The sequence below is a fragment of the Oryctolagus cuniculus genome, chromosome 8, assembly GCF_051225735.1.
Source record: "Oryctolagus cuniculus isolate XC-2025 breed Fujian yellow rabbit chromosome 8, ASM5122573v1, whole genome shotgun sequence".
NCBI lineage: Eukaryota > Metazoa > Chordata > Mammalia > Lagomorpha > Leporidae > Oryctolagus > Oryctolagus cuniculus.
This window is the reverse complement of record NC_142874.1, coordinates 65,065,606-65,090,907: the sequence shown is the minus strand read 5'-3', so window position 1 is coordinate 65,090,907 and position 25,302 is coordinate 65,065,606. Positions and strand designations below refer to the sequence as shown.

The 25,302-nt window shown below is 37.5% G+C and overlaps 1 protein-coding gene across 5 annotated transcripts; it reads left to right on the top strand.

Moving 5' to 3' along the window:
• The first annotated feature begins 1 nt into the window (after nucleotide 1).
• C8H4orf33 (chromosome 8 C4orf33 homolog) lies at nucleotides 2-23,720 on the top strand. 5 transcript variants are annotated; one of them, XM_089302493.1, is made up of 7 exons: nucleotides 3,057-3,220; nucleotides 5,893-5,934; nucleotides 9,348-9,537; nucleotides 13,456-13,516; nucleotides 18,782-18,833; nucleotides 18,951-19,150; nucleotides 21,439-23,720. In XM_089302493.1, exons 3-7 carry the CDS (start codon nucleotides 9,357-9,359, stop codon nucleotides 21,542-21,544), a joined length of 600 nt encoding a protein of 199 aa, XP_089158619.1. In that variant the 5' UTR covers nucleotides 3,057-3,220; nucleotides 5,893-5,934; nucleotides 9,348-9,356; the 3' UTR covers nucleotides 21,545-23,720. The 5 variants fall into 5 exon arrangements, 4 of the variants coding, with proteins under 4 accessions (XP_008266183.3, XP_017203065.3, XP_089158619.1 ...); XM_008267961.5 differs by lacking the exons at nucleotides 3,057-3,220; nucleotides 5,893-5,934 and adding an exon at nucleotides 2-125; XM_017347576.4 differs by lacking the exons at nucleotides 3,057-3,220; nucleotides 5,893-5,934 and adding an exon at nucleotides 41-182.
• Nucleotides 23,721-25,302: the final 1,582 nt, after the last annotated feature.

The window sequence follows — 25,302 nt, the reverse complement described above, 5'->3', positions numbered from 1 at the left end:
TCCTGAGAAATCTAGCAGGCTATTGGCTAGCTGTCGAGCGATGGGCGGAACCTTGAGAAATTGGATGACAGCAGGCTGAGCCACCGACTTGGCGCCGCGGGCAGCGGCGGGCAAGTGTCTAACAGGTGGTGGGGCCCAGTGTTTGTTTTCTCTTTCTTTTGTAGAAAACTAAAAATTGTAACGTGAGTAGAGCATTAAATGGTTTCAGTATCTTTGGGTTATTAATATGCTGTGCACATTCTTGACAGGGGTCTCTGGGGTGGAAAAGTCGTAGGTTCCCGCGGCTGGGGGCGGAACCGAAGCTGCGGTCCTCAGAGTCCCTCGCCAAGCGGCGTCTGTGGAGAATTTCTGTATATGGATATGTTTATCTCCAGAAACTAAGTACTGGCTTGGCCCTCGGGGCTCTCTAACGAAAGGAGGAAGCTACTGTTTAAATATTTAGCTGTGTGGTAGGAAGGGATGTGGTTGGAAGTCCTCCAAAGATCTGCCAATTCCGCAGTTTTTTCTTCACATTGGTTCCTCGAATAGAGAAAAATTACACTTTTTGCAGGAGAGAAGTAGGTAAAATTTACATTCCTGGAGAGATTACAATTTCCTTTTTTAAAACATTGGTTTTGTCTGAGTTTAAATCTCACTTTTTTTTTTTAAAGAAAAAGATTTATTTATTTAAAAGAGTTTCTGAGAGGGAGAAATGACAGGGGGGAGGAGAGAGAGAGAGAGAATCTTCCATCAGCTGGTTCACTCCCCAGATGGCCACAATAGCTGCAGCTGGGCAAGTCTCCCACTTGGGTGCAGGGGCCCAAGGACTTGGGCCATCTTCTACTGCTTCCCAGGCCATAGCAGAGAGCTGTACCCAAAGCAGAGCAGCAGGGACAGGAACCAGATTCCCTGTGTGATGCCTGTGCCACCAGGTACTACAGTGGGCCCAAAATTTCACTTTTTAAAAGTCAGTTAACATTGGAGGAAATCTCAATACTAGCAATAAAAATGTTAATTTGAAGCAAATCACTAGTTTTCTTGTTTTTAAATAGATTGTATTGTTATGGATTGAAGAAAAGTTTTGCCAAGCAGACTTGTCATAAATACACCTGAATATAGCTTTGGCTTTCTCTTTAACAGTTTAAGAAATTTTATTGTCCTAAACTCATAATGTTCTCTAAGCAGAATAATGACACACATTTAAAAATGTGTCAGTGTTTTCAGCTGGTTATTTGAAGGCCTATTATGGACCTTAGAGCATATTCACTATTAATAGAATGAGATGTTCCCTTCCTTTCAAAACTAGAGGTAAAATACAGATATGTAGTAAGTAAATATAAAGAGATTTGATTTAGTTTTGACTTGCTGGAGATATTGTTCTTGTTTTTAGTGACCATGAAGTTAGCACAAAAATTTGTTGGAAGGAAAATTGTGCAAACGCCAACTTCTTTTTTGAAATTCGGTGTATGACTTTCTTCCAGAACTTATTATGGGCACTCCAAAGACCTGCTTGTACTTCCCCTACGTTTGCACCTTTTATGTGGTCATATTGTGGTTTAACATGGCATCAAACAAATTGTTCTAACTTTATGTTTGTACTCAAAGTTGATAAGCTAATATTGGTGTGGAAGAAAGCAAGGACTACATTCTGGATATAAATGATGCATAAATATCTGAAGTGGGCATTTTTAGGTTGCACTTGAGTTATTTGGCTTTTATGGTAATGGTCAGGGTCAATAAATCCACAATCTTTTGTGTGTGTGTGTGTGTGTGTTGTGTGTTTTTACATGACTTTACTGGTTGACTTTTCACAGAGTACTTTCAAAATAATTGTCATCATTAGGAAATAAAATTGTGATGATTCTACTTATCCTTAAAGTATCTCCTCTAGTGTTTCTCCTTTTAAAATCTTCCACTGCCTTCTCAACTTCCCTCACAGTAGCACCACCTGAGTGCTACTCCATGATTCTTCCTGCAGTCTCTCTCATGTTGTTTGTAGTTTGTCTCCACACTCCATTATACTGCCTGGAACACAATAAGGATTCAGCACACATCCGATGAAAGAATTAAAGAATTCAGTGAATGCGAGTGGAAAATATCAATATAAGTTGAGTGAAAGAAGTGAGAAAGAAAAGTACTTAATAAGTACTTAATTTTTAACCATTCTCAATCCACTAACTCATGGCTTTTTTTTTGTTTTTGCTAGTTTTCTGCAATAAAGAAAACCCTTGATGAAAGTTAGAGACAAATCTAAAACTGAGCTATTCAACCAATTGACATTGAGAACCCAGTACTATGTGCAGAATATCATGAGCATTATAAATCTGAAAGTTTAAGCAAAGGTCAAAACTGATTACATAGTCGGGAAATTGTCTCAGTTGGGATTTGAACGCAGGCAGTATGGTTCCATGTCAAAAATCATTGCCAGGGGCTGGCACTGTGGCGTAGAGGGTAAAGCCACTGCCTGTAGTGGTGGCATCCCATATGGGCGCCAGTTTGAGTCTGGGCTGCTCCTCTTCTGATCCAGCTCTCTGCTATGGCCTGGGAAAGCAGTAGAAGATGGCCCAAGTCCTTGGGCCCCTTAATCCCCGTGGGCGACCTTAAGGAAGCTCCTGGCTCCTGGCTTTGGATCAGTGCAGCTCTGGCTGTTGTGGCCAATTGGAAAGTGAACCAGCAGATAGAAGACCTTTCTCTCTCTCTCTCTCTCTCTCTCTCTCTCTCTCTGCATCTCCTTCACTCTCTATGTAACTCTGACTTTCAAATAAATAAATAGAGCTTTAAAAAAAAAATCACTGCCAGTCATGTATATGCCTCCCAGTAGCATTATTTGAAGTTAGTGTAATACAATTGATAGTTTTTGCTTATACAGCCAGTTAGCAATTAATTCACTAAATAAATTATTACTGTATATGCTCTATTGTGATCTTAATGATTTACAGGTTTTTTTTTTCCAAATTGTTTCACAGTATTTGTATTTCTGAGTTATTTTCCTTCTTCCAGCAAACCGCTCAAAACTTAGCGGAATGATTAAAAGTCTTCAGGTGTTGGTCTGTGACCCTTCAACATTTTTTCCCCAGGAAAACCAGACGTCTCTGTGTAAGCTCTCCAAATCCCTCCCGGAGCACGCGCACGCGCACGCGCACGCGCACGCCCACGTGGGCAGCTGGGCGGAGCCCTCGCCAGTGTTCTGGGAGCTCGGTGGAAAGGAGGGAGCCGGTGACGGGACTGAAAGAGCTTCCTGGTCTGTGTTTTCTCCTTATGCCCCCTTTGCTCTGGCACTGCTTGCGCCGTGCCCAGTCTGCTTGTTAGGCTTTTTCCCTGAAAAAGTATTGCAGAGTTTTACTCGTCAGCCGCCTCCTGCTGGCAAGGCTTACTCCCGTTCGCACCCTGACTTCCTCATTTCTCTTTAAAGGAGCGGGACGCGGGGGAGGGGGGCAAACTGGAAAGAAAGAATTGTTGTAGAAAAACTAAACTTTTTCCCATAAGAAGAATTTAGAACTCCTGGTCAGTTGTTTTGTTGAGGAAACACCTTTCTATAACTTCCTTTTGAACTTTAGGGATTTTTTTTTTTCTTACATTAGACTTTGCTTCCAGGTTAGGCTCCTTTCTCCTCATGAAAATACTTGAAAAAAATTTTTGATAAAGAGTAATTTGAAGAATATAGGTGTTAAAAAAAAACAGACTAATAATAAATGCTTTCTGTAAAAAGACTAAACGGGGACAGTGTATACCATCACTTGCTATGCTGGCGTTCCGTATTGGAATGAAGTTCAAATCCTGGAAGCTTGGCTTCTGATAGAGAGAGCTCCCTGCTAATGTTCCTGGGAAAGCAGCAGATGTCTCAAGTGCCTGGGCCCCTGCCGCCCACTGGGGAGACCCAAGTGGAGTTCTTCACTCCTGGCTTTGTTCAGACATTTGAAGAATAACCCAAAGGATGGATGATCCCCCCTCTCTGTTTCCTTCTCCCTTTCTGCCATTCAAGAAAATAAAAGTAAATCTTAAAAAACAAAACACAACACAACAAAACTAGCCAACCTTAAGATTGCATTATAGGATGGTGATCAACATGATAATGCTCATTCTGCTTTTTTGGAAATGGTCAGCATGTATGTGTACTTTAAAAGATTGAAGAGAGAGTTCACCATAGTCTGTAAGAGCTCCAGCCTTAAATTGGGCTTTAAAGAATATTTTCAAATTAATCATTTATTTTTAATAGTAATGAATATCTATCATAATATAAAGTTTAAATACATTTTTAAAAAGTGATAGAATTAAAAACAAGCCTTCCTTCCACCCTCCCAGATCTCAGACTGGTAATTCCCTCCAGAGGAGCAATTATTGCTACTGCTGATGTCTTCCACTGCTCCCTTGATATAGGCATCACAAGCCTATATGCAAATAAGCTTCCTTCTTACTAAATAAGGCTACTTCTTGTACCTCAGTTTTTTACTTCATAATATATAGAGCTGCCTCATTAGTTTTAATTTTTTTAAGATTTATTTATTTGTTTGAAAGAATTAGAGACAGAGGGAGAGAGAAGGAGAGGCAGAGATATTCCATCCACTGCTTTATTCCACAGCTGGCCACAATGTCAAAGCCAGGAGCTTCTTCCAGGTCTCCCATGTGGATGGCAGGGTCCAAACATTTGGTTCCCATCTTCTGCTGCTTTTCCCGGGCCTCTAGCAGGTAAATGGATTGGAAGTGGGTCAGCTGGGACATGAACCCATGCCCATATGGGATGCCGGCACTGCAGGAAGCAGTGATATGTCACAATGCCAGTCCCTGCCTCATTCTTTAATAGCTATGCAGTATTTCATGGTGCGAAATAACCTAATTTCTTTAGTGTTCCTGTACTGAAGGGCATTTAAGTTGCTCTATGTTATGTTGTTCTAAACCTTGCCACCACAAGCATCATTATACTTATGTCGTTCTGAGTATGAGCAGGTATAATTCCTTGAACTAAAATTAATGAGCCAAGGAATACTTGCATTTTATTTTGATAGATATTGAAATATTGCTCTGCAAAGAGGCTGTAGCAATTATATTGACACAATAGTAATATATGATTTTTTCCAACCTCATTAGTACAACATGTTATCAAGTTTCTGATACTCTGTAATCTAAGTGAAAAATAGTCATTTATTGTTTAGTTGGCATTTCTTTTCTTTATTTGGTCTGCACCAGACCAAAGTCAGGAGACTGGAACTCAATCTGAGTCTCCTATGGGTTGTAAGACCCAAATGCTTGAACCATCACCCTCTGCCTCCCAGAGTGCATATTAGCAAGAAGCTGGACTTGAAAGCCAAATGTTACTCCAACCCAATAAGGGGTGTGAATGTTCCAAGCAGTATCTTAACTCTTAAGGCAAATGCCTGCCTTTAGTTTGCATTTTTGTTATTTTAAGTGAGGTGGAACAGTTTGTATTCTCTTTCTGTGAACTGGCTGTACTTACCTTTCGACCACTTTTTTCATTGCAGTTTAGATGTTTTCTTTTTTGATTTCTAGGAGCTGTTTTTTAAAAATTAGCTACTTTTCTGAAATATGAATTACACATACTTTTTCCTTGATTTTCTTTTGATTTTATTAATGGTGGCTTATTTGGTGGTAGTGGGATAGGGAGAGGTAAAGTGAGGCTTCTGCTTTTAATTTTGTTATTTTTATGAGGTTAATGTTTGGGTTATATTTTGCAAGGTTTTCTCTACTGTAAGATCTTTTTAAAAATGATTTTTTCTTGCTTTTCATATGATTTTGTGTTTAAATCTGATTTATTTAAAACATAGATTGATAAAGGGATTCCACTGTATTAAATTGGATTGCAAAAAGAATCAGTTGATAATCAAAGTGGTCCTGATTGATTAGGAACATGAGACTCATCCCAACTGTTCATAGCGATTTTACATATTATTTCCCCAGCACCTTGTATGATACCTGAATAAATTGAAAGAACATTTCTGGGTATGTTGTATCAATTTTGCTATTAGCCATTGTATTGCTTTATAGTGTTAAAATGGATAACGATGTCATTAACACAGTTGGTTTCTGCTCTACCAAAATTTATAATAAAATTTTACATGGAAAAACTAGAACATTTGATTTGCTGAACAAATAAATAGTGAGCTCCTATTCCTTCCAGGCATTCTAACTGGGGGTTCAGGAGACAGTGAATAATTTTCTTCTATGATGTAAGTGCTCTAAATCAAGGTGTAGTGTACAGGAAATAGTGACAGGGAGGGGGAGCACTAGCTCCGGAGGTGAAGGGCATTGACAATTAAATTCTCACCACTTAAGAAGCACACATGCAAACAAAGAAATTGAAAGGCAGTGGGGTTAAGTGGCAGGAAGCAACTGAAAGAGCTGAGGGAAGATGTCTGAGTGCATGTTTTCTTTAGGCTTGATGGTTAACTAGTGGGCAGGACTATACTTTTTTGATTAATATTTTAAAAGATTTTATGCATACTTAAGTATTGACATGACTGATCTTTAAGCAATATAAAGTTTTTTTAAAAAACAAAAACAAAAACCAACAAGGGGGCCAGAGCTATGGCATAGTAGTCTAAGCCTCCGCCTGTGGCGCCAGCATCCCATGTGTGCACTGGTTGATGTTTAGCTGCTCTTCTTCTTATGCAGCTCTCTGCTTGTGGCCTAGGAAAGCAGTGGAAGATGGCCCAAGTGCTTGGGCCCTGCACCCACGTGGGAGACCCCAGAGGAAGCTCCTGGCTCCTGGCTTCAGATCAGCCCAGCTCTAGCCTTTGCAGCCATTTAGGGAGTTAACCAGTGGATAGAAGACCTTTCTCTCTGTCTCTCCCTCTCTAACTCTGCCTGTCAAATAATTAAATAAAATCTTTTAAAAAGATCCCAAATTTGTTATTCCAGTAAGAAACTAAAATCATTTTATACAATTAAAACCAAAATTACATTCTGCCCTTAGATATACGCGCCATAGTACTACTCCCTACTTGTGGAGATCCAGTCATCCCCATATCTTTTGGGTGTGATTTTCAAATAATACTCGAAGGAACCTTGGGGGGAAAGGCAGAAAAAAAAATCAACAGAAAGGCCTAGAGTATACAACCAACTACTCATTCTTAATAGGAGTGGCTCTACTTTTATCTTTCCTTTTACCTTCCAAATAAGATTACATTTTGAAGTGATTTGAAACCTATGTTGTACCTCCTTCTGACTCTGAGACCTGCCATATACACATGGAAATGGCAGACCACTTTTAGGAGAATATCACTGGATACTTACAAAAAACATTTATTTATTTATTTATTTGAAAGTCAGAATTACAGAGAAAGAGATATAGAAAGAGAAATCTTCCATCTGCTGGTTCATTCCCCAGTTGGCTGCAATGGCCAGGGCTGGACCAGGTTGCAGCTAGGAGCTTCTTCCAGGTCTCCCACATGGGTAGCAGGGGCCCAAACACTTGGGCCATCTTCTGCTGCTTTTCCCAGGCCATTGGCAGGGAGTGAGATCAGAAGTGGAGCAGCCAGGACAGGAACTGGTGACCAGGTAGTGGCTTTACCTGCTTTGCCACAATACCAGCCCCCACTGGATACTTTTTAAGACAGTTTTTCTTTCTTTTAAAAAAGTTTTATTTATTTTTTTAATAAGTTAAAATGCAGATTAACAGGAAAGAAAGAGATTCATCTGCTCATTCACTCCTCCAGTGCCCATAACAGCTGAAACTGAGCCAGACTGAAGCTGTGAACCAAGAATCCTATACAGATTTCAGGAGTGGGTGGAAGAGACCCAACTACTTGAGCCATCACCTGCTGGCTCGCAAGGTGTACATTAATAGGAAGCTGCATAGGAAGTGGAGGCAAGGCTCAAAGCCAGGCACTCCAGTATTGGATGCTGGTTTCCCAAGTGGTGGCTTCACAGCTGCAGCTCTGGAGAGCTCCCATCTGTGAATCTGTACCCAAATCCCCACAGCAACTCTCTGTCTCTCCCTTCTTCTCTGTTACTATGCCTTTCAAATAAATCCATAAATAAGTGAATCCGAAACAAATATTGTGTTCTAGATAAGGTATAATTGGAGGAATCCACCATTCTCAAAATGAAGTTTCATCTCCTTGAAGATTCTTGAAATGTCTTCCTCAAGGAAAAATGGCTAACATGGATTTATTTTCTAGTATGCTAGTTATATGACCTTGGACAAGTCTGTTTTTTCATTTATAAGCAGAGTAATAATAGTTTCTTTTTAAGTTTGTAGTGAAATCAGATATTGTTTATAAAATACCCAATCCATGAGTTGAGCCAAATATTTATTGATACAATACCATCTTTCCATTGAAAACTTAATTAAAAAACAGGTACTTGTTTCATTCAAATGTTAAATGATAGCAGATTCAACTCCCATTTTTCAATATAGAGAAGTTATTAACCAAAGGAGTACTGATTTAGCAGTCAAAATGTAGAAAATTGAAAAGAGAAAGAAGGTATGCAAAGGAACAAAAGAATGCAAAATTGAACTTCACTAACCTTTAGATAGTTAAAGTCTGTTCCCCAGAAAAGATTTTCAGCAAAAAAGAATACGTGTTAGAAGTACTGCATCTACTAATTTATGAAGTTTTTTTCAAGAATCAAGTTAAATTTTATTATAAACACCTTGATTCCCAGAGAATGTGGTTCAGACACCTGCATGTAAAGACAAAAGAATGATGCATAAACTCATGGTCTTGTAGTTGAACTTAAGCCTGTGAACAATTCCTACAGTGGCCTTAATTCTAGTTTTTAAAAGAGATTTTATGTACTCTTTTTTTTTTAATTTTTTTTTTTTTTTAGACAGAGTGGATAGTGAGAGAGAGACAGAGAGAAAGGTCTTCCTTTTGCCATTGGTTCACCCTCCAATGGCCGCCATGGCTGGTGCGCTGCGGCTGGCGCACTGCGCCAATCCGAAGGCAGGAGCCAGGTGCTTCTCCTGGTCTCCCTTGGGGTGCAGGGCCCAAGCACTTGGGCCATCCTCCACTGCCTTCCCGGGCCACAGCAGAAAGCTGGCCTGGAAGAGGGGCAACCGGGACAGAATCTGGCGCCCCAACCAGGACTAGAACCCGGTGTGCTGGCGCCGCAAGGCGGAGGATTAGCCTATTGAGCCGCGGCGCTGGCCTTCATGTACTCTTTATGAGAGAACTACAGCTGGATCTGAACCTGAAATTTTTAATCTTAGAGGGTTCGCTACCTATTTTAGAACAGAACCCTGAGTCCATGATTTGCAACAACATAGGTGGCCATTTGACTCCCAGGACCAGGTTCTTGCCACTTTGCTGCCGTCTTGTCTGCTATTCAGCTTTGAAAATTTTATGTCTAACTAAAGGAAGCATTTGTCTATTGTTTAAAAGTTGGTTTTAACATTTTTTTTCCTTTAGAGTCTTCAGATGGATTTTAAAATTGAACACATGTGGGATGGTTTTCCAGTGAGGCACGAGCCAGTTTTTGTCAGACTGAATCCAGGCGAGGGAGGAGTAATGATGAAAGTTAGTGCTCCATTTTTCAATGATCCTCCGGCCCCTCCAGGAGAACCGGGGAAGGCTTTCAATGAACTGTGGAATTATGAAGGTAAGTGGAAGAACTGTATTTTATTGAAAACATAAGTCTTATAATAATCTCTCATAGAACTATTATTTTATCTTGCTGTTAGGAAGTGCCTCCACATAACTAGTGTGTGCAGTTTCTGATATTCCAACCAATCTCTCATCTTGATTTTTTCTCCTTTACCTATGTGACCTCAACTATATAACTAGAACAGTGAAAATGGCAATTACAAATCCAGATTTTTTATTACTACCATATTTCCAACTTCCTTAACTTCTATTTCCTATTCTAAGAGTTCAGCATTTCTGTTTTGTCTTTAAGTAGCTTCAAATTGTCACTTTAAACATTTAAACCATATTTATAGAAGCTTTGGGGTATTTTACTTATTGTAAAATCACCATCAACTTTAATATGAAATGCAATTTTTACATTATTTTCTCAAATAATCTCACATATCAAATTAGATAATACCATAAAACTAAAAGACATACTATGAAGTTGATACTCTTTTACTGCATCCTAATTAAGCTGCCAGATTCATCGTTCTGACTTTTCGTGAGGCCATTCCCAGATCACAGACCAGGATAGAGTTCAAACCTTTGCTATAAGCTTTCCATATAATCATGAATTGGGCCACTATATTCAACCACAAACTTTTTGTTTAAGATTTGTTTATTTGAAAGGCAGAGTAACAGGGTGACAGAAGGAGAGACTAAGAAAGAGAAATCTTCCGTTTGTAGGTTCAATCCCTAAATGTCCGCAACAGCCATCTTCCACTGCCTTTTTAAGTCCATTAGAGGGAAGCTGGATCAGAAGTGGAGTAACCAGGGCTTGAACCAAAAGTCTTATTTGGGATGCTGGTGTCAACAATGGTGGCTTAACACACTGTGCCACAATACTGGCCCCCTTAATCAAAAGCTCTAGACTTCTGAAAGGTTAATGATCTTACACTGCCTGCATATTCTTATCAATGCACTTCGCATTCTCCCTGACTCAAATGCATATAAAGTCTAATTCACATTCTATTTCTTCAAAGAAGCCTTTGCTAAATCATCTAGTCAATACTGACATTTACTTTCTCTATACCATTTGCACAGCACACACTTTGTCAGTGTGATTTTGTCAAATATTAAGCTTATTTTTTGTTATTGATATAGAAACTTGTATATACTAACTTCCTAGTGTTATACACACCAATGTAACTTACCTACTGGAAATACTACAGACAGCAAACTCAACAAATCCTAAACTGAACTCATCTGCTTCTGGCATGAATATTTCTTTTCTAGTTACCCAGTCTCAACCAATGGCACTCATACTATACCAAATCGCCAATCTGAAGGTTATGAGATCTCTGCAGGATATTCTTCTTTCTCTCTGTCTCTGAATTTAGATTTATTTACTCAGATCTATTAGTTTCACGTGCTAAATGTTTCTTTAATTCACTGTCTCCTGTTTATCCCCTCAATCCTTGCCATAGGTAATACCTAGGTTAGGGCAGAACCTTCTAAATAGTATATTTTTGTTTAAATATGTCCTTGATTTAGAAGCCAGAACTTTCTGTCTAAAAGAAATTTAAACTCATAATTCAGCTACTTAAAAACTCCTCATGCTCCATATTCTTTCATGAAAAGTAAAACCTTTTTCTGGTTTTTAGATAACTCTGTTTTGGTTTTAGTGAACTCTATTCAAGAATTTTCGTGGCCTGGCCCCCGTTCTCTCCTGTGGTATCACCCGTTCTTCCTACATTGAAAGGTTTGCTGAGTGAAAACCAAACTGCTTGTGGTTCATCAGATTAGGCACAGTATTTCTTAACTGTGTGCCTTTGATTGTGCTGTTCTCTCACCCCATAATGCCATTTCCATCATTTTCGTTTCTCATCTGGTTCCATCTTTCTTTAAAGATGAAGCCTGGAATCCTTCCCTAAACTGCTTTTATTGAGCTAAATGTCTGTGTTCTGTATCGCACTGCAATTCACACATCTGTCCCCCTCCCCCATTTTGAGATTTTTATTACAACGGTTCACTTTAGTGCCTGCTTTGATTGTGAGGTAATTAACATACTCCTAGAATCTGATGCAGTGTTTAATAAAGAGAAGCTGCAAAATGTTTGTAAAATAATAACGGAAAATAGAAGGTGTGCGCTCGTGTGTGTGTGTGTGTGTGTGTGTGTTTACAAACAGAGAGAGAGAGAGAAAGGGAGATTGAGAGATTGATAAGGAATTGGCTCACATGGTTATAGAGGCTGGCAAGTCCAAATTCTGCAAAGGAAGGCTGGCAGACTGGAGATCTAGGGAAGAGTTGAGTTTCAGTTCAGATCTGAAAACTGCTGGCAGAGCTCACCTTCTGAAGGTCAATCTTTTTTCTTTTAAATGGTTGAATTATATTCACCCACACTATGGAGAGTAATCTGCTTTACTAAAAATCTACTGTTTTAAATATTCATCTCATGTAAAAAAAATGCCTTCACAGAAACATCTAGAATTATGTTACCAAATAAAACTGGTATCTTTTTATATCTATATTTAGATTTATCTATCTATCTAGATATACATAGGTAATAAAATAAATAAAATAAAAAAGATACAATCTATTCATTAAAAGGAATATGGTATTTACATGCCAGAAAGTTTCTTTAGTGGAAAAAATTAAATTGTAGGCAAATATGGTACCATGTTAATGTTTTTTCAATCTAAGCAAGTAAAATAGTATGTAGAAGCATAGAACAGTCTATAAATTTTAGATCAAAAAGAAAACAGTGACTTTTTACTTACTATGCATTTGTGTTGTTTTAATTATTCCCAAGAAAGATGTGTTACTTTAATAATTAAACGATTTTTAAAAAATAGCACATGCTTAGAAAATTCCAGAAAATTATAAAAAAGGAAGGTCACCTCCCTGTATTCCACCATCACAAATAACCAGTCTTAACACTTTCGGGTGTCATTTGAAGACATCTAGTCACACAGGCACAGTCTAATTTCATGTTCATTTCATTGCTGCTTTGCTGCCCACTCATGAAATATCATGGATATTTTCTCATGTCACAGATATGTAACCATATCTTTGATGGCTTTATTTATTTAATGCCTTTATTTTATTCCACAATCTATTTAAGAGCTCTCCTCTATAATAGAGTTCTGTATAAAATAAGAGATAATCCGGCCGGCACCGGGGCTCACTAGGCTAATCCTCCGCCTTGTGGCGCCGGCACACCAGGTTCTAGTCCCGGTCGGGGCGCCGGATTCTGTCCCGGTTGTCCCTCTTCCAGGCCAGCTCTCTGCTGTGGCCAGGGAGTGCAGTGGAGGATGGCCCAGGTGCTTGGGCCCTGCACCCCATGGGAGACCAGGATAAGTACCTGGCTCCTGCCATTGGATTAGCGCGGTGGGCTGGCTGCAGCGCGCCGGCCGCGGTGGCCATTGGAGGGTGAACCAATGGCAAAAGGAAGACCTTTCTCTCTGTCTCTCTCTCTCACTGTCCACTCTGCCTGTCAAAAAAAAAAAAAAAATTAAAAAAAGAGATAATCCTATATAATACAAAATACTCATATAATTTCCAATTTTTGAAAACTATTTTGATGAATAGCACTATTCTTGCTTCTTTTCCAATTTGTCTGATTATTTCCTTTAGGATAAATTCCTAGAATATAATAATTGGTTCAAAGTCTGTGTGATAATATTGATTTCTAACATAATCAGTACTAAGTTTTATTGATCTGTTTAATTTATAGCAGTCTATCATGGGAGAAAACCAATGATAATTTACTTCTTATGTACTTTTTCTTTGAGGAAATGTCTATTATTTTTGCCCCTTTTTCTCCTGGGAATAATAATACAGCTTAAAATGATTAGTTAGTTCATGTTATTTTCAAATAAATAAACCAATTATTTATTATTGAAGCAAAATTTAATTTCTCAATATGTTATATCTCTGTATTCAAAAGTTGTGGAAGCATTTTTCTTGAATGATGTAAGTCAGCAGTATCTAGAAGTTGAACTTTGTCCGTAAGTATTAAGTATTTTTTCTTAATCACTAATACATGATTTGAACACATTATTTTCTAGTTACAATTGTATGGTTAAAGTAAAAGCTCATTAATTCCAGATAATTAGAGAGATTGCTAATCTGAATTATATGCTTTTATATAATTTCTTACTTTCAAATACAATGTGTGTTTAGAATATGCATTCTCAGCATTTGAAAATATCATGTTGATGTTATTTTCAATTAATTAATGTAGTTATTTTCCAAATAAATATAAAAATTATTTTTGTGAAGTAAAAAATCAACATAGAACAAAATTCTTTTCCTAATTATTTACTCTATAATTGTGTATTGTTATATATTAACTGTTTCATAAATAAAGGGAGATACTGATATAATGAATTGAAATATTTAATGAAAATATTTCTCTTAGGGGATTTTTAACTCATTAGACAAAACTTTAATTTTTGTGTATGACATAAGTACATATTTGTGTATTCTTTCTTTTATTCATCATTCATTTATTGATTATATTCTATATCATTTTTGCATTCAATTCCAGAAATAAAAACTAAATCATACGTGAATTGTCCCAGATTTATTAAAAATACTAACATTGGATCTCTTTATTCAAAATTAACTATATCCTTGGGCACCCTCTTTATGTTGTTTGAAACCATTTTTTTCTTGTAGATGTGAAAAAGTAAACTTAATACCCATCTGTCATCTAAATTATAGCCAAATTTAAATTGATATTTAATAAACAGCATGTTTTTTATATTGCCATAATTCATTTTTTAGACTTATCTTTTAAATCTTTTTTCCCATAAACTCTTTTTTTTCTTTTTAATTTGAGAGGGATGAAGAGAGAGAAAGAGAGAGAGAGAGAGAGTGAGCCCTTATCTACTGGTTCATTTCCAGAGTGCCCTCATCAAACCCTGGCTGGGACTGAAGCTTGGAGCCAGGAATTTATTCCAGATCTACATTTGATCTTAGCCAAAAGGCCAAGAGGTGATAGGAATTCATTCCAGATCTCTCATGTGGGTGGCAGAACTCAGTCACGTGAGTCATTACCATTGCCTCATAGGGTTTGTATTAGCAGTGATCTGGAGTCAAGAGCTGGAGGCAAGTTATTTACCCAGGTACTTCAATGTAGGATGAAGTCTTAACTATCCTATTAACCTCTGGGATAAACACTTGCCCCACCGTTTTCATTATAAATGCCATTAGTATGCCTTTTGGTATCAATATCCACTACTTGTTTCTTTTTTTTTTTTTTAATCTTTTATTTAATGAATATAAATTTCCAAAGTACGACTCATGGGTTACAATGGCTTCCCCCCCCATACCGTCCCTCCCACCCACAACCCTCCCCTTTCCCACTCCCTCTCCCCTTCCATTCACATCAAGATTCATTTTTGATTATCTTAATATACAGAAGATCAGCTTAGTATACCTTAAGTAAGGATTTCAACAGTTTGCTCCCACACAGAAACATAAAGTGAAAAATAATAGATGATTTTTTTTAAATGATGATGAAATCAGATCAGACCTATTGTCATGTTTAATCCCAGTGAGAGTCAAGTTGGGAATTGATAATTTCTTTTTTTTTTTTTTTTTACAGAAGATCAGTTTAGTGTACATTAAGTAAAGATTTCAATCGTTTGCACCCCCATAGAAACACAAAGTGAAACATACTGTTTGAGTACTCGTTATAGCATTAAGCCTCAGTGTACAGCACATTAAGGACAGAGATCCTACATGAGGAGTAAGTGCACAGTGACTCCTGTTGTTGACTTTACAAATTAACACTCCTGTTTATGGCATCAGTAATCTCCCTATGCACCAGTCATGAGTTTCCAAGGCTATGGAAGCCCCTTGAGTTCTCCGACTCTTATCTTGTTTAGACACGGTCATAGTCAAAGTGGAGGTTCTCTCCTCCCTTCAGAGAAAGGCACCTCCCTCTTTGAAGACCTGTTCTTTCCACTGGGATCTCACTCACAGAGATCTTTTTGCCAGAGTGTCTTGGCTTTCCATGCCTGAAATACTCTCATGGGCTTTTCAGCCAGATCCGAGTGCCTTTAGGGCTGATTCTGAGGCCAGAGTGCTATTTAGGACATCCGCCATTCTATGAGTCTGCTGAGTATCTCACTTCCCATGTTGGATCACTCTCCCCTTTATTTATTCTATCGGTTAGTGTTAGCAGGTACTAGACTTGTTTATGTGCTCCCTTTGACTCTTAGTCCTTTCATTATGATCAATTGTGAACTGAAATTGATCACTTGGAATAGTGAGATGGCATTGGCACATGCCACCTTGATGGGAAGAGATGTATAATTTGGGGCATGCTCGGGCTGACTTGCCCCAATTGGTAGAGTTGGAAACATACCAGGGGATTCCAATCCAGTACTTGTTTCTTAATAGTCTAGCCAGAGAGCTTCAAACAATTGAGCTAAGTGAGACTTTAGATATCCTTTTATTTTCCATTATTTTGAAATTTTTTTCAAACTCTAATATGAAAATCTAGCTGTAGCACTTATTTGTTTATTTTAATTTATCTGAAAGGTATATACAGAAGGAAACAGAGAGAGACAGATCTCTCACCCATTGGTTCACTCCCCAAATGAGCACAACAGTCGAGACTGGGACAGACTTAAGCCAGGAACCTAAACCCAGTGTGGGTCTCTGACATGGGTTGAGAGACCCAGTGATTTCACTCATCAACTGCTGCTGTCCCAAGAGGTATGCATTAGAAGGAAGCTGGAATCAGGAGTGGAGCCAGGACTTGAACCAAAGCACTCAGATATGGTATGTGGACATCCCAGGCGGTGTCTTAACCACTGTACCGAATGCCTACCCCAGCATTTATTTTTTAAGGATAATAATTACAAATATTTATGTACATCAGCTTTCAACTAACATGCCATAATCTTTTCTTGAAAAACATGAGGGCTGGCATTCTGACGTAGAGGGTTAAGCTGCCACCTGTGATGCCAGCATCCCATATGAGTGTCAGTTTGAGTCCCAGCTGCTCCACTTCCAATGCAACTTTCTGCTAATGTGCCTGGGAAAGCAGTGAAAGATGGCAAGTGTTTGGGCCCCTGCACCCATGTGGGACACCCAGGAGAAGCTCCTGGCTCCTGGCTTTGGCCTGGCTCAGCCCTAGCCATTGAAGCCATTTTGGGGAGTGAACAAGCTGATGGAAGGTCTCTCTTTCTTTTTCTTTCTCTCTCTAACTCTGCCTTGCAAATAAATGAAAAATAAATCTTTAATAAAAATGAAAAATGTAATAAATTCTCACAGACTCTCATGAAAATTAAGATAATTTCAACTGGTTTGCAATTATTTTGACCCTACAAGTGAGATATCTAAGACAAATATTTGTAACTTATCTAAAAAAAAATAAAAGAACTTCAATCTGCCAGAATTCTGAAATTTGGCCTTCAATTGTAACTTTATTACAAGGTTGTAATCAGTTTATTACTAAAGTGACCACTTAACATTGGTTGAATAATTAGATTCTCTTTTGTTAAGACATTACACAGTGATTACTGTGTGAAATTAATAAATTTTCCATGTTAAAATCCTCTGAATAATTTGGTTGCATATACTTCAGGATAGGTAGTAATCAAGAATCATGATTTTTCAGCCCTTAAGGCATTCGGATCTGGCTAAAAAGCCCATGAGAGTATTTCAGGCATGGAAAGCCAAGATACTGTGGCAAAAAAAAAAAAAAAAAAAAAAAAAGACTTAAATGAAAGATCTCTGTGAGTGAGATCCTAGTGGAAAGAACGGGCCATCAAAGAAGAAGGTACCTTTCTCTGAAGGGAGGAGAGAACTTCCACTTTGACTATGGCCTTGTCTAAGTAAGATCAGAGTTGGCGAACTCAAGAGGCTTCCATAGCCTTGGCAGCTCATGACAAGAGCCTCGGGTGATTACTGATGTCATAAATAAGAGTGTCAATTGTTAAATCCACAACAGGAGTCACTGTGCATTTATTCCTCATGTAGGATCTTTGTCCTTAATGCATTGTACTATGTGAATTAATGGTATAACTAATACTCAAAAAGTACTTTACACTTTGTGTTTCAGTGTGGGTGCAAACTGTTGAAATCTTTACTTAGTAGATACTAAATTATTCTTCTGTATATAAAGATAATTGAAAATGAATCTTGATGAAGAATGGGATGGGTGAGGGAATAGGAGATGGGATGGTTTGGGGGTGAGAGGGTAGTTATAGGGGGAAAAAGCTGCTATAATCCAAAAGTTGTAATTTGGAAATTTATATTTATTAAATAAAAGTTTAAAAAAAAAATCATGATTTTGCCTCAGGCAATCACTTCCGATAAAAGTTTATTAGGTTCTAAGAAAGTAACAGGAAGAATATCATTGTTTTAATTTGTGGGAGTTTCTACTCATCCTGGGATATTCCCAAGGCTGCATAATAAAAATAATGAAAAGAGTTTTAAAATGGAAAGTAATACTATCTTCTGTTAGAATAGTTACTGAAGAAAATTTTCCCTAAAAATTCACAAAAGACCAATTGTATAAAAATGTTTAATATAGTATTTTCCAGAGACAGTAAATTTGCCTCATGTAAATACATGAAAGGCTTTGATTCTTACAGACCTGAGTAATCTTAATTATGAACTCTTACTAGAAGTTCCTTTTAAATTATTTTGTATTTCTTTTTGAAAATGTGATAGTGATACCCAAACTAAGGGTAGAAAACAGGCAAACACAACACTCAGGTAGGTTGGGGACAGTGGTGTGAAAAATAGATAAAGATTAAAATGTTTGGCCTGTTGAGTAGTTTTACACAGTCTGTGTTTTATATTTTCAATCTTCTTAAGTCATCTCAAGATATTTTTCTTACAGATATAACTTTTAGAATGTTGTTGGATTCAGACTTAGAAATTGGTCCCTGCTTCCCTTAGGATATTTTATTTTTGAAACTGGCCTTTTTAAAATAAACTCCAAATAATGTATCCCTCAACCCTTTTTCATATCTTGAATTACTTCACCAAATGAATTATTTTAAATAATTTCTTATTTAAAGAATATAAAAAGCAGTCTAGACACTTATGCATGGGATGGTAGTTGTCTAAAAAGAGTATCATGTATAAATAGCCAAACACAATGCTCTCCTTATAATTACCTCATATTGTATTACATCTTTCAGTTATTGGAAATTTAGTTACAAGCACACATGTTCTAGATATGAAAGATAATGAGGAAAATAAATTTTTTTTCAAACACTCATGAAGAATCTTAATTTTGATAGCCATGGGCAGCATTTGGTGCTTTTACTCTCTGGAAGAAGAAATGTGTGGAAAGTAAGTACTTAAAAAATCTTAAATGCACAAGTACAGTGTGTGTGTGTGTGTGTGTGTGTGTGTGTTTAAAATATAAATGTTAATTTTATTTTTGTGTTTCATATATTGTTTCTGTAGCAAGAACTTGCTTTATCCTTCAAAGTGTCCAGAGGTGAGACAAAATGGGAAGGCGAAGCTTATCTTCCTTGGAATTATTTCCCACCAAGTGTGACAAAATTCAATTTATATGCAATTCATGGATCAAAAGAGAAGAGAAGTTATGAAGCTCTTTACCCTGTCCCTCAGCATGAACTACAAGAAGGACAGAAGCCTGATTTGTAAGTAAGAAGTACTGGAAGATGTATCCCAACTATGGAGTTGTTTGGAAGTTAATTCTTGGTAGAGCAGTAGTAACATTTTATGGTCAAAGAGAGCGCTTAGCTGAGTCTTGTGTTCCCTAATGGTCCTCAGTAAATACCTGATGGAGTAACTTTGAACTGACCTCATCTCACCTACTACTGTCAGTAGAACACTTATTTTTCTATAGAGGTGTGAGAAAAAGTCCTGTTTATTGCATGTTGCAACAGGTGATAGGGTAATATAGTTGCAAATTCATTTATTATTGTATTTAGAAATAAATGACCAGGGGCATCAGTTTCCTGGGTGAGTGAAGAATTACTAAACCCTTTCCCCTGCAGTGGGAGAATCTTACCTTCAGTTATCTCTAGTTTTTTTTTTCTCTTAATAACTTCATGGGATAAAAATGTCAGTTATGTTTCTAAGTAATATTGCTGTGATAACAAGTGACCTCTAATTGGTAAATTACATCTAGACAGTAATTTTCAAAAATGTTTCACTTACAACATTGCAGGGTTTTTTTCTCCACTGCCTTCTCAATTCCTTTTTTTTAAAGGTTTATTTGTTTACTTATTCTAAAGGTAGAGTGACAGACATTAGAAGTATTTGTGTGTGTGTGTGTGTGTGTGTGTGTGCGCGCGAGCATGTGTTTACATGTGCATATGCATGTTGTGGAGTACTGGGGGGAGATGCAACAAATGGGTGCAACAACCAGGTTTGGGCCAGGCCAAAGCCAGGTGCTCATGACTCCACTTAAGGCTATCAAATGGGTAGCAGGAGTCCAAGTAGTTGGGTCATCGGTTACTGCCTTCCCAGGCACATCAGCAGAAAGCTGAATTGAACAAAGAGGAGCTAGGACTCGAACTTGCACTCTGATTTGGTATGTCAGCAGCACAAGCAGCAGCTCAACCCACTGCACCACAATGCAATCCCCATGGACGAGTAATTTTGAATAAACTATAAATACATGATGAGAAAATTTGGCTTTGAGATTCCCCTTCAACAGTCATGTTCCCCGGAGAGCTATGCCAACAGAGCTATTACAAGAGATACTTCCTCCTATAGGGCAACAGGCATTTGAACCAAGGTTCCCCAATACTTTGCCAATTTGCATCTTGTCTCTTTGTACCTGGAGCTGTTACCTAGGGAGACTATGAAGGCTTCCTGTATTGCTGCAAAGATTGCTCCCTTCGGGATGAAAGCCAGATGCTATTCTGGGGTCAGGCTGTGATCCTGTTCTATTATTTGGTTTTGAGTGTACTTGCTCTGGCCAAGTGAGTCTGGTGAGTCCACGTTTTTAGAAGAGCCTATTAAAGGCATCCTGGTGAGCACTGCACCATGGTAGACTGATATCCCAACCTTTTAACCCTTTTAATGTGTTATATACACTGTCCTTTCTCTCCTTCTCTGCCCTTTGCTTCCTATCATACTCTTCACTCTACTTTAACGTCATCTTTTCTAGCATGTTCATTTATTATGCCTGAAACACTTTCCTTATTTCCCTTCATTTTTCTCCGCAGTCCTGACACTTTCATGGCCTCCTTCTCCTTTTTTTTCTTGTATCCTTCGCTGTTGTTTCCTTAACCTCCTACTCTGAGGTTCACAATTTGACTCAAACTGGTTCATCCTGGCAGGTGAGCAGAATGCAGTAGGAATCTAGAAGCTGCAACTGACTGCTAGCTCTTATCCCCAAATGGCATGTTGCTCTGGCTCTTCATCAGCCGATATCTTCCTGTGCTCAGGCTCCCCATTTGTGCGTTATTGGATGCTTAGTAGTTAAATGTTTTTCTGGATTGATAAGTTACTGTTAGTAACCTCACTTGCTTTTCAAAGAAAAAAAAAACATAAGTAAGTCTGTTCTCTAATATGGAAGCTGAACCTTTTAAAGCAATTGCTTATAGGACTAGTATAAGCTATTTCAAAGTTTGAATATAAAATATGAATAAGAATACAGTATGATTTCTTTTAAACTAGGTGGAATGAGTTAGGTTTTGAGGGTTGATTTTTATTTCTCCCTTCAGCTATGAGGGAGCTATTTGCAGAATTGAAAGGAGAATGCTTTGAAATATGGGTGAATGTTTTCAGAGCTGAGTGTTTGATAGCTAGAGTGAAAAAAATTGTACATATGGAAAACATCTTACCTTTGGTATTTCTTGAAATAGAATGTTGTCCTATCACACATATGACAAAATAAAATAGCCCTTCAAGGCAACTATTTCGTACATGCATAATTCATTTCAATTTCTACCTTCATTTTCTTTGCTTCTAGCCATCGTCTAGAATACTTTAAGCCTTTAAATTTTAACACACTACTTGGAGAAGAATGGAAACAACCAGAATCAGATCTATGGCTGAAGGAGAAACCTGACGTATAAGGAGTAAACTATCATAGAAATCATTTTTCCTCTATACATTTGAAGGTAAACCACTGAAAAGAATCAGTCTTTTTAAGACACAATGAACACAGTTCAACATGATATTTTCATAGAGGTTACTGACAATATCCTCCCTCTGTTATTGACAAGAGAATAATGATTTCATCCATATGGCTCAAATATTTTTAAGAGTCACTTAGCCTAGGAACCATGGTGTCAATAGGTTCTACCTTCTGCTTGTATTTCTGTCACCCAGTAGCTCTCATTCTGTTAACTAAAGTCATTATTTTTCTCCTCACTTCCCTAAACCTCTGCAACATCTTATTTGTACATTTTTGAACTCCATGTCTATATAGTAATTTTAAAACTAGAAATCTTTCCATTCTAGAAATTAGTAGAAAATATCGACCTATTGAAGCTGCCCAGGAAATCAATGTATGCTTAGACATCTTAGACATCATTAAGATACATGAATTATTTCAATAGCTTTGTCTCCCTGTGTAGTGACTATTTTTACTCTGTACAAAGAAATGGAATGAAGTAGTCTTGAATTCAAGCAGTGCTCTGCTTTTATGTGCAAATCAGTGTCATTTTCTTAATGCTGTTACACAAGATTAAAATGTCTTCATTTTACTTTGTAAGCAGATAGTCCTGGTCTAGAGTTTTCAGTTTTTGTGTTGTAGCATTTCAGTAGATAGTCTGTGAACTTCTTTACCAAATGTGTTTCTCCAGGATTCCTAACTCAGAGCTTAGGAGTCTTGCAGAAGATGAAGCTTTACTAGCTGTAGAAGTACATTGTGGTCTACCTTACAGTATACTTTTTCTACTTCTTTATCAACGTAAGTCGAAATTTTGGGAGGATTTATTCAGATCTCCATTTTCTGACTTCCTTTGCAGATAGAGTGACTATAAAATGGTTCAGTCCTATAAGCTCTATGTACAGAATTGTATCACATAACAGAGTTTCAGTCAAAAATAGATTACATGTATCATGATGGTCCTATAATATTATCATGGAGCTGTAAAATTCTATTGTCTAGTGATATTGTGATATTGTAGCTGTCATATGCTATGTACAATGCATTACATGTCTGTGATGACGCTGGCGTAAATAAGCCTTCTACACTGCCTGTCAAATAAAATTATAGCACATACTTAGTACATAATACTTGATGATAGTAAACAAGAATTTTATTGGTTTATTTACCTACTCTACTATGCTTTTTATCATTCTTTTAGTGTAAACTTCCTACTTATTAACAGTATTTACTATAGCACTATGCTGTGTTCCACCAACAGTGGTCTCATACTTCTCATGCTCACCACGACTCTTGATTGCATCGAGTCCATGTTGAATGATTGGCCTGTGTCAGATAGGTGTGTGAAAGTACACTGTATGATATTTACACAATGATGACATTGACTAATGATGCATTTCCCAGAATGTATCCTATCCTTAGGGGATATATAACTAAATGTGAGTGCAATATTAGATTTAAGACTTCAAGAAAGAAACTTTTTTAATTTTTTTTTAAATTTTTTTTTTTGAAAGGCAGAGTGGACAGTGAGAGAGAGAGAGAGACAGAGAGAAAGGTCTTCCTTTGCCGTTGGTTCATCCTCCAATGGCCGCTGCGGCCGGCGTACCGTGCTGATCCGATGGCAGGAGCCAGGTACTTATCCTGGTCTCCCATGGGGTGCAGGGCCCAAGGAGTTGGGCCATCCTCCACTGCACTCCCGGGCCACAGCAGAAAGCTGGCCTGGAAGAGGGGCAACTGGAACAGAATCCGGTGCCCCGACTGGGACTAGAACTCAGTGTGCCGGCGCCGCAAGGCAGGATTAGCCTACTGAGCCGTGGCGCCGGCCTCAAGAAAGAAACTTTAAACATGAATGTCTCTGCTGCCATATACCTTTAGTCCATTGCCCCTCCTCTTTTTCATAGTTAAAAAATTTATTTTTGAGATAGAACACCAGCTGCATTATGATAATGAGGAAATAACCCAGGGATAGCTGAGTAGAAAGACAAAGATGCCCAGTTTCAACTTGCACAATATTCCAGAGTAATATATGTAGACTGCCAAACTACAGACTTAATGTATTAGAAAAACTGCCTAATTTATTTAAGACACTTTTAAAGTACTGAATGTTTCCATTAAATAAAGTCAAATGTAATTCCTAACGGTATTATCTTTTCATCACTGTATTAAGTACTTGAGAGAAACTTCTTATGAAGCAAGAATGTGTATTTTGGCTCATCTTTTGGAGGTTCACAGTCCAAGATTGGGTGATCCTGTTGGTCTGGCATCTAATGAAGGTGGTGAAGAAGGGTCTCGTGATGACTCAGGAGGCAAACAAATAGGGTCTATGGTCTTCTTCATGTCTGTAAATCTGTCTTTATAAAGCCACCATAATCTGATCATGGAGGTCCCACCTAAACAGCTTAATCCAATCTAATTACTTCCCCAAGGTCGAACCCTTCAGACAATACAATTGAATTAGGCCTGCACCATTTGTCCATTAGCCATTAACATTAATCCACTAACTATTAACATAAGACATTGGGAACCAAGCACTTAACACAAGGGCCTTTGGGAGATATCCAAGCTATGCAAACTATAGCACTAATACATTATTCTTCCTGTTAGTTGGAAAATAAGAATTGCTCTCCCTCAAGTTAGAAACAAGGCAAGAATATCTGCTCTCACAGCTTCTGTTCAGCAGTATATTAGAAGTTCTAGCCAATGCAGTGAAGGAAAATAAAAGACAAATATGAGAAATAATAAAAATATTTTGAAATGTATTATTTACATTTGAAATTATTGTGTTTATGGGAAATGCAAAGGAATACATAACAACTTTATAGATTTAAAAGGCCAATATATTAAAATTTTCAATTATATTTCAACATATTATAAAAATAATTTGAAACTAAAATTTAAAAATCATTTATATTAACATAAAAACATGAAAGAACCAGGACTGAATTTAACCACAATGTGCAAAATGTCTATATTGATTAGATTAGAATTAATATTTTTAAAATTCCCACAATTTATTTTTATTTTTATTTTATTTTATTTAATTAACATAAATTTCCAAACTACAGCTTATGGATTACAAAAGCTCCCCCCCCATAACTTCCCTCCCACCCACAACACTCCCCTCTCCCACTCCCCCTCCCCTTCCATTCACATCAAGATTAATTTTCAATTATCTTTATATACAGAAGATCAATTTAGCATATATTAAGTAAAGATTTCAACAGTTTGCACCCACACAGAAACACAAAGTGTAAAATACTATTTGAATACTAGTTATAGCATTAATTAAACACCTAAGAGTAATTGTGTATTAATTACAGAGTTCAACCAATAGTTTTAAGTAGAACATAAAAAATACTAAAAGGGTAAAGTATTAAGTTTTTTTCTCTTTTTTTTCTGTTTCGTTTTTTTTTGTTTGTTATATAGTTTTTTTTTTTATTTAAAAAATGTGAATTTACAAAGTGCAACTTTTGTATTGTTGTGGCTTCCCCCCCCCAACTTCCCTCCCTCCCGTGGCCCTCCCCTCTCCCACTCCCTCTCCCATCCCGCCCTTCATCGAGTTTCATTCTCAATTACCTTCATATACTGAAGATCAACTTAGTATATACTAAGCAAGGATTTCAACAGGCTGTACTCACACAACTGCACAAGGTATAGGGTATTGTTCGACTAGTAGTGTTGTTTTTAAGTTTCATAGTAAAACACATTAAGGACAGAGAT

Coding starts and splice junctions, on each gene's coding strand:
- C8H4orf33 (XM_008267961.5), top strand. CDS start 9,357: ATGGATTTTAAAATTGAACACATGTGGGATGGTTTTCCAGTGAGGCAC. Junction 9,538..13,455: donor TGAACTGTGGAATTATGAAG/GTAAGTGGAAGA, acceptor TGTATTCAAAAG/TTGTGGAAGCATTTTTCTTG. Junction 13,517..18,781: donor CTAGAAGTTGAACTTTGTCC/GTAAGTATTAAG, acceptor TAATTTTGATAG/CCATGGGCAGCATTTGGTGC.